At 36.2% G+C, this 9,648-nt stretch overlaps 1 protein-coding gene across 1 annotated transcript; it reads right to left on the reverse strand.

The window, feature by feature from the left end:
- Positions 1–772: 772 nt before the first annotated feature.
- On the reverse strand, positions 773–8,434 carry LOC307157416 (uncharacterized protein). Its single transcript, XM_079869350.1, has 6 exons — positions 8,373–8,434; positions 6,593–6,657; positions 6,248–6,455; positions 3,853–3,958; positions 1,120–1,327; positions 773–1,020 (listed from the first exon to the last, which is right to left on the reverse strand). The coding sequence occupies exons 3-6, from the start codon at positions 6,273–6,275 to the stop codon at positions 802–804; spliced, it is 561 nt and encodes a 186-aa protein (XP_079725476.1). The 5' UTR covers positions 6,276–6,455; positions 6,593–6,657; positions 8,373–8,434; the 3' UTR covers positions 773–801.
- Positions 8,435–9,648: the final 1,214 nt, after the last annotated feature.

Below are 9,648 nucleotides of genomic sequence, written 5' to 3' on the forward strand. Positions count from 1 at the left end.
CTAGGCGACAACATCCAAAAGTCTTATTGACACATATTTAGTATGTGTTTTGTGGTCTTATTTCAGAAACTTTAGTTTTTAGTTTTTTCAATAACCATACATAAACATTATTCTCTCAAAAATACAAACATGTACATACATGTTGTTCAAATAATATGGTAGCCCTGTTTGTGCTAAATAGAGTGTAATTACACCTTTGTCATTTATATGTTTATAAGCAACTGAAAAAAGCACAAATGTCAGGGCATGTCAGAACATCTCAAGGACCCCAAAAACCCCTTAGACCCCAGAGGGTTAAAAATTAGTTATAAATAAAACAAAATAATCTGTAATACCATACATTAGCCACTAGATGTCTGTATAGCCCTTTACATAAATATATATTCAGGCCTGTGTGTATATTTTGCAAATATTGTACACTGGACCAAATTCTTAATAAATAAAAGTTTTTTATATATTTTTTTAATAATATTTCTTCTTGCTTGACTATTTATATATGTGACCTTGAAGTAATCCAAAATTAATCAGTTACATTACTTTCAAATTATAGTACTTGGATTACATTACTGAATACTTTTTTTATGAAGTAATTTGTAACTGTAACGGAATACATTTTTAAAGTAACCCTCCCAAGCCTGGCTGCCATAGACGCCCAGTCGGAAGAAACGGAAACGGAAGAAAAAGAAGAATAAGAACCGGAACAGATACAATAGGTGCCTCCGCACCTTCGGTGCTTGGCCCCTAATAAATACACATCTTTCCTTACCTTGGCCATTGATGAAGGACACGCAGTACATATTTTTATGTTTGTGTAGCCATTAAGGACTGGGACAAGGACAGGGCTTGTAAGTAAATGTCCACACCAAACACGTCACTGCTCATAAAGGGGTCAATGTTGGCCCTTAAATGCTCCTCGACTGTTTGATGCAAATCCTGAGGAGTTACTGGAACCTCAACAGCCTCAGAGTCTGGTTCTGCAGCAGGTCCATCCCAATCAATGCCCCAGTTTGTGACATCAATCTGTTGAAACATGATTCAGATATTGTACCAAGTAATCAGTTAAGTAGTCTTGTCTGCAGAAAACTGGACTTTAAAAATGACACCTGGTAAAAGTGCAACCTGGTCAGGATTTTCTTGTTGCCCCGAAAGCAGACCAGCAATCCACAACTGCCGTGGAGAGCTGTTTCCCTCTGTGGAAAGAGGATGCCTGTCCCACATCTGAATGAACTCCTTAAGGTGCCAGTTCAGTCTTGACAGGAAGACATAATGGAGGCAGATGATGTGTGGGTCTTGATTCGGATCCAGCTGACCAATACTTTCAAGGTGCCTGAAGGTAGACATGAGTTTATTGTTAATAAAACATTTGTTACAAATTATTCAGATTTTTACAATTAATTTTAAGAATACCTTCCCCATGAACCGATTAAAATTCACATCACTGTATGCAGCGTCAAAGTGTGTGTAGTAGTGATGTAAACATAATTTTTACACTTTAATTTGGACTACAAAATGTTTTCAGATTATTTTTATTGTTAGGTAACACTTTACAATATGGTTCTATTACCTGACAGTAGTACATTCATTAGTTAACCAAAACAGGCAGTGAAAGAAAAATATATATAAAGCATTTATTCATTTTAAAATGTAAATTTCTTATTTAATGTTTATGAATTATTCATATCAAAAGTAGAGACTATTATACTATGTACTATGCACATTTCTTTTTTGTAACATTTAATTAATTTAAATGTTCAGAGTTCTTTTTGTTATAAAAAAAAATTAAACTAACAATATAAACTTTTTTCATTTGCAACTGTGGTAGATTTTTCCCCTAACCCTAACTACGTACCTGGGTCTCGTCTACAGTCGACGTTACTTTCCTGTAATATTTATACTCTAGAGCGTCTTCAGTTGACGTCAGCTGAGTCTAATCCTATACTCTAACCTGTTCCCCTAACAAACTTGCAGCGCTGCAATAATAAATAGACAGATTTCAGCAAATGTCCTTTAAATGGACAAAATACTCGATACATTCTCAGAGAATCTCCTAAGAAGAAGCACGGCCGGAGGATCTCAGACAAATTTCAGAGAGAATCCCACCAGAAAACACAAATACAATAGTTTTTAAAGAAAAGGGGCATGGCAAAAATGACATGATACATTACATAATTTCCCTACAATTTGATTGGTTCTTCAATAGACCCTTCAGTTAACAGCTAGAGGCAAACTCTGTTTTCTTGAATACTTCATAATCACAAGGTTTCAATTTTAGACATCTGTCTAGTTTAATTTCCATATTTTTTATTTTTACACTCACACAATCAAAGCCACGAGTTTTCACCAAAGGGGAAAAATACATTTAGCCAAAGAACAGGATGTCTTAGTACATTGTTTTAGAGCAGGGGTGGGCAAATGCGGCCCGTTAGGCTGTTTAATCCGGCCCGCCGAGTATTTAAAAAAATTGTCTTAAGATCGCATTAATTTTGCCTTTTTTCTTGCAATACTTTGCGTTATATATATATATATTGCGTTGCATATATTTGACAATTGGAATATCAGATATTGCATGCCATAGCTAACAAATGTAAAAAAGGAAAAATGACATAAAAGCAGATCATCATTCATTCAGCGCTGTTGTGGCTGCGGTGTGTCACGTAACAAGCAATGACGCGTCACCATGGAAACCAAACAGACAGCAACTTGAGCGCATAGACTTGTTGCACGTTAATGTTTTTTCCTTTTTTGGAAACTCAATGAGAAAAAAAAATGTTTGGTAACCGCTTGCACACCTTAGTTTTTCCTTTGATTTGTCTGCTATTTAGTTTCTTTGCTCCTCTGGATTTGTGGATGTATCCTGCCCGATTCCGTTTACCGACCTTTATCGTCCGGCTTTCGACTACGCTCCCCTGTCTGCCATGTAACGTTACAGAACCCGTTTTTTTTTTTTTTTCATTAAATGTTCTGATCTCCCTTTGCCTTTTATTTTTTATTTTATTATTCTTAAAATAAATTAGTATATTCGTTTATTTCCACAAATGTATGACTTTTGGAAGTGCAAATTGCCATTCAGTTTTAATAAAGTTGAATTAACGTAGGTAATTTTTACTCTTCTAAGTGTACACTTGCAGATGTTTTGTTTCTAATTTACTGTTAGGCCATTAAATAATAATAAGGATAAACAATATTTAAAAAGTATAGGCTATAATTATCTAACATCTTTAAAAATTAACATCAAAACATGCTAAATGGGGGATATCTAGCATAAAAAAATGTATTGTCAGAATGTCGTCTCTCAGTTGTTGAATTTCGCACAGACGTTGCCACACGTTGTCTGTTTGCTCAGCCGATCTTATGAAAGTGCGAATACCACGAATTGTTTTTGTAGTGCATAATATGTTTTCGCGTGCATATGCACTTTATGGCGTATAATAGGCACGCACTCCACACCCCTAATCCTAACCAAGGGGTTTACAGTGTGTAGCATGCACGCAAAAAAACAAACAAAAAAATTTTTTGGCATATAAATGGCACGAGAAATAAAATTTGTGGTATAGATACGCACTTTCATGAGATCGTGCTTCATAATCTGCTACTGGGCCGGCCCTCTGTCAAATTTTTAAAACCCAGTGTGGCCCTTGAGCCAAAAAGTTTGCCCACCCCTGTTTTAGAGTGTTAGAATTGTTAGGCCTAAAAGGGGAAGTAAGGTTTATATGTTAGAATTGTTTAAATCATGGTTAGTTTAAAAGATAGTTTACTATCTTATCTATTAAAAATCCATCACACAACTTATTTCAATAATTGCAACAATGTATACAGTGATAAATTGAACATTTGATAGCATCACATGCCTACCTGAACGTGGTGTAGTAGTTGCCAACAACACTGCACCACACATCACGCCACAGCCTCTCGATTCTCTGGTTGTGGATGCTCTTCCCAGTGATGTGGCTTCTTCTCTCTGATTTATATCAGTTGCATAGAAGGGCAAGACACGGAAAGACAGACAACTTATTTGTTGGGTGGGGCTTTGAACAATGACAAATCTGAATAAAAATACATTTCCTGCATTTAATCCATTTTGGTAATAGCATTAAAAAAATCAGAAAAGTTACAGTTACGATATTAAGGGACTGTTCGTTTTTTATTTAAGGGGCCACCGGAGGAGTTTTGAGATCTGTTGTCAAAAAAGACATGACCCTCCCTTCGCCAGCAATAAATTTTTCTATGACCCTCCAAAATGATTGTGAAAAAAGGCATGACCCTCCCCGATAATTTATTGATTAGCCTACTTCTGTAGCCTACTGGTTTGCGCTTGGCAAAGATGTTCAGCCATTGTTTTTTTTTTTTTTTTTTTTTTTTAAACCATAACGTTAAACTCTTGCTTTCTCATCTTACTAGGGCTGTAACGATAGACCAAACCTACGATTCGGTTCGTATCACGATTTTTGATTTTAGATTTGAAAAAAATCATGTTTTCGGTGCTGATGCGGTGTGACTCGTTCAACATGTGGCTGGCGCTGCCAATAAAGCATCTAAAAGCTGTCACAAAGAACCGGCAAAAGTAATGATTACTAATATGTCAAATATAGCAAGGAAACATTTTAATTGTTTATTAATAAACAAGTGTTTTCTGTGTCGACTGCAAAGATGAAGTTGACGATGCGTCGCGATCTTCTCAGAACGTGCCAGAGAGAAATGCACATTTCATAAGCAGAAAGCAGTCTGTTTTCCTTCGTTTTGAATTGTTCTGTTTAAAAGTAGACATTTCAAGCTTTCTATATATTTCTCAGGTCTGTGAGGCAAGTAGCCTACCTTACGCTGAGTCTCGGTTCATTTATGAGACAAGAGTCCAGTTCACTCGCCCGCGCCTCCGTGTCATGATTAGGCTATCTATTTTCTACTATTTTTACTTCTTATTTATTAAATCCAGATGAAACATTGATTAAAATTAAGATACAATTAATAAAAAAACGAAATTTACTTTAAAGAAAGGCTTTGTGCTTTCTGTTTGAGGTCTCTGTGAAATTTCGCTTTCAGAGCGGTCATGTCCGTAATGGAGAACTGTCACGCCCGTAACATTGTTGTTGTTTTTTTTTGTTTTTTTTTTGCTAAATGCGAACACGAAAAATAAAATAAAAATAATATAATATTTTATGTTCTGTGGAGGCCGATCTTTATTAATCCGGTGGGTATGGTTTGCACAGTGTAATTTATAGAATTACTAAAAAATATTTTGCCACCTAAAAGTTAAAGATTTTTTGTGTCACGTCACATGTGTATTTCCCTCATATTAAATATAAAACGCATGTGTAGACTGATATTTTTCTAATGTCTTGACTCCTTTCAGACGTTTCAAAATATTGGTATTAAATGCATTTTCTGAGAATTTATATTTCAAGTTTTGACTGCAAATGTCACGTCCATAACACTGGAATCGCCCAATTTGAATGAATTTATAATACTAATAGTAATTTAAAGATGTGGTAGCCCTACATCTTACACATCGTGGAAACAAAATAAGAATGGAAACTAAAATATGGTAGTATCGCGCTATACAGCGCACATTCTATCAGCTGCTGTTCTGGCTCCTCAGTCCCAATAGCCTACTGTAAAACTCGACGTACATTCACGTCACACATGTTAATGCGGCGGTAGAGTTACACTCACAGGACACTGTGCACTTATTTGCAATCACAAAAGTTCATTATTTGCTCGTGCTTTAAAGCTTTGCCGGGTAAACATTTCATTGGCGTTCTGTTCTGACATGATGCACTTTTTCTCAGCGCGAACTGAAGTGCGCGCGCACTGTCAAACAGCGCCAAACTGGATTTTTGTTGGGTCAGACCCATCTGATATCGAAGGAGGGCTGATAACGCGAGATCAACATGGAGCTAAATGGAAAAAAATAGCACCAAACAAGCCACTTTGAAATGTTGCTGTTTTCATGAATATAAAAGTTGGGTGACCCTCGCCCTAGACTAAAAAAAGTTGGATGACCCTCCCCTCAACAAAGAATAAAAAGACATGACCCTCCCCTATTTTCCTCCGGTGGCCCCTTCCATAAATACCGAACGGTCCCTAACTGGACAAACTTTTTTGGGTTATGGGGGATATGACCACAGCATTCACATCCTTTGTCTATTTAATAGTCTGATTTACCAGTAATACTGTTAAATGCTGTTTCATTTAAAGTGGTATTGGGAGATAACATCCCACGGGCATAACAATTACATGACAATCTTCTTACTAGGTCCCCGTTCTGGATGCTCCAACATGTATCTTGCAACCTCAACATTTTCTCCTCCCTTGTCACTTCGAACGCAGTGGGGTAAACCATGCTGACAGCAGTGAGAAAACACTGGAGAACAGTTGCAGCCCTGTTATTTCTGTTTGCACAAAGATACATAATGCGCCGGCTAAACCCATCAATCCCTCCATGTATAACAATTCTCCAGCTGTAAGGACAAAATAATTTGTTTAATAATGGGGGGAATAGTAGGTAAGAAATCATGACATTAAAGCCTTTTTTAAAACCAAACTAATTACATTAATAATAATCAATGTTGACATGATCAATAAATTGAAGTCTTACCGTATCAGCTTATGGTTACCATCTATGTGCCAAAGGGAGAGCGGACCCGGAACAGAATGTAGCGACTGGGCTATTTGAATCATTCATTCGTTTGGCCTGAATTAACAAATTCAGACTCTCTGTGTTTTCTAAGCACAGTCCTTCCCAAAACGTTCTTTGCTAAGCTTACTAAAGCGCTGTAACCTCTTGACTCACAATTACAAATCATACGCCGGTTCCAGAGAGACTGGAGCAAATGGACTTTTCTGACACTTATGGCATCTCAGAGATACTCCAGAAACCTGAAACCAACATTCTTCTTCCCTGTGGGGAGCCTCAGAAGGGCCCACAGAGAGATAACGAAACTTCCTATGTGACATACACACACACACACATACACACACACAAAACATCCTTTGGGTGCAACTTCATATAGAAATATGCTCTTGAATGTATACCTTCCGATATGTATGTGTGATTAGTTTTGCTTTATAATAGAGGTGTGGTTTTGAAATGTATTCTTTAATCAATAGTGTTTTAGTTAGAGAGTGTTCACCAACATTCTCTGGCAATTTGAGCAAATCTTCTCAAATTTGACAACACCATAACTCACTCGAGTGGGTGTCTCCCCCAGAGACAAAGCAACTTGTTCCCGCTTCAGATCTTTGGACGTTCATTGGTTGTTCGTGCGAACAGAGGCGTGAACCCATCCTCTCCATAAGAGACTGACACCGAAGTCTCTCTGGGAGCACTTTTACGAACCCTCTTCGTCAGCGAGAAGATCCATATGGCTCCCTTTTTGGGAGCGTTCTCTGTTTTACTTTTTCTTTAAGTCTTTTCTTTATTTTCGTCTTCGGACTCTCCCTACGTTCAGCAAAGCAAACGTAGCCGGCAACCTCAACTTTAAAGAGACTTGAACATCCCGCGGCCGCGCTCAACCGAAGCAAGCCCTGCTTTCTTAAAGAAACACACGCACGCTGCTCCTAGGACACACGCACGAACTCGCCGTTCTTCAGCAACAAAGAGAACCATTTTGCAAGATAAGTTTATTGAACTTTTAATGTAATCTGATTTCTTGTTGTCTCTCAAAGGTGACCTGGTCTGTGATTTTGCCTAACTGTGATCTTTTCTTTGATCGCACATGTTAGTTTCACTTTCTCTCATCTCTCCCATTTTCCGGTCTCATCTCCCTCATTGTCCGATCTCTCTCTCTCCCTCATTTTCGTTATTCGTTTAGTCTTGTATTTTGTTTACATGTTCTGTATATACATACATATTTACTCTGTGTGAATTGTAGTTATGTATTCATTAGTTCAATTATTAAATTCCATATATTCCTGATTGTCTCAATGCTCATTTTACGAAATCAATGATTTGTTGATCTTAAGCTACATGCTTTATCTTGTTACGATTTCAGTAACCTAATTTTATAAGAACAGGAGAGTTGTTTTCATGGCCAGAAAATAGCTTTCTTTGAATTATAAGAAAGAGATAATTTTGTTGAGAAGTTGATGGAATTAATTTTACGACCAGTTTGCGGGACAAACAACTGTTTAATTAATACATTAATTTCCCTTAAAATTTATTCTGATTAATTGATCTGAAAGAGGGACCTTTTGGTATATTAATGATTAAATTATAATTCATTGTAATTGAATATTGATGTATACGAATGGGTCTAAATTTCAGCAATTTATTAATATTGTAAGAATATCTTTGATTAGATGAATCAACCCGATTCATAATTTTGATTCCCTATAATCATTTGAGCTAAGTCATATTCCTTACAAGAATATGGAACCCTTGGAATGATATTAAGCTGAAGCCCGCGAAAAAAGTTCCCAACAGGGTCGACAGCTTTCACAGGGTTTATACAGAGATTCTTGAATTGAATTTACTACCTTTTTACCACCTATTTTACTACCATCACAATATTTTTACTACCAACACGGCTTCAAACTTCAACTGTAGCAGTGTTAAGTGTTAAGTAAAGTGACAAGTAAAGACATGAAATATCTTTCCATCCAGATTTTTTTTTCAAAACGCTATAAATCCATCCAGATTTTTTTCCAAAACGCTATAAATCCATCCAGATTTTTTTCCAAAACGCTATTAATCCATCCAGATTTTTTTTCAAAAGCTATAAATCCATATTTTTTCCCCAAAAATTGATGGTTTGTCTTTTTAAAAAAGTGTTTTGTCTTATTTTGTGTTTGCATTTGAGGAAAAAAACCTGTAGCCTAACCGTTCGTTCTCCATTAAGGATGCTTTTAAAACTTTCACAGAGACATCAAACAGAAAACACAAAGCCTCTCTTTGAAACGAATTTCGTTTTGTATTAATTTTATCTTAATTTTAATCCATGTTTCATTATTTTGTATAATCACGACACGTTCAGACATGAACCGAAACTCAGCGTATATAGGCTACTCGCCTCACAGACCTAAACAAATTAGAAATATCCTATATCTATTATCTACAGAAAGCTTGAAATTTCTACTTTTAACCAGAACCATTCAAAACTAAATAAAAGTAGGCTATAGGCTAATCCAGGGGTCGGCAACCCAAAATGTTGAAAGAGCCATATTGGACCAAAAAAACAAAAAACAAATCTGTCTGGAGCCGCAAAAAATTAAAAGCCTTATATAAGCCTTATAATGAAGGCAACACATGCTGTAAGTGTCTATATTAGCTTTATTAGCCCCCTAGTATCAAAATGATAAGTAGGCTACAATGAGCATTCATAATTAAATGTTTGTTGACAGAAATGTTGAAATTAAATATTTATTATACACATTTTTACAACGTTGAAAAACTTTTTAACCCTTGTGTTATGTTGCGGGTCAATTTGACCCGTTTAGATTTTCTAGTTGTTGGAAATACTGGTTAGCCTATGTTTTTTTTCTTGATATTTTGTGACTTTTTCTCATTTATCATCATGAACATGCATGCAAAGTTTCAACATGCTGGTGTTTTTTGACATATACAAACAAAATTACTGTTCCTTTCGTGATGTTCGCGGGTCAATTTGACCCGCATATTTTAACGCTCTAAGGCAACTGTACGGACCCAAAATA

Source organism: Squalius cephalus (genome assembly GCF_949319135.1).
Source record: "Squalius cephalus genome assembly, chromosome: 4".
Lineage (NCBI taxonomy): Eukaryota > Metazoa > Chordata > Actinopteri > Cypriniformes > Leuciscidae > Squalius > Squalius cephalus.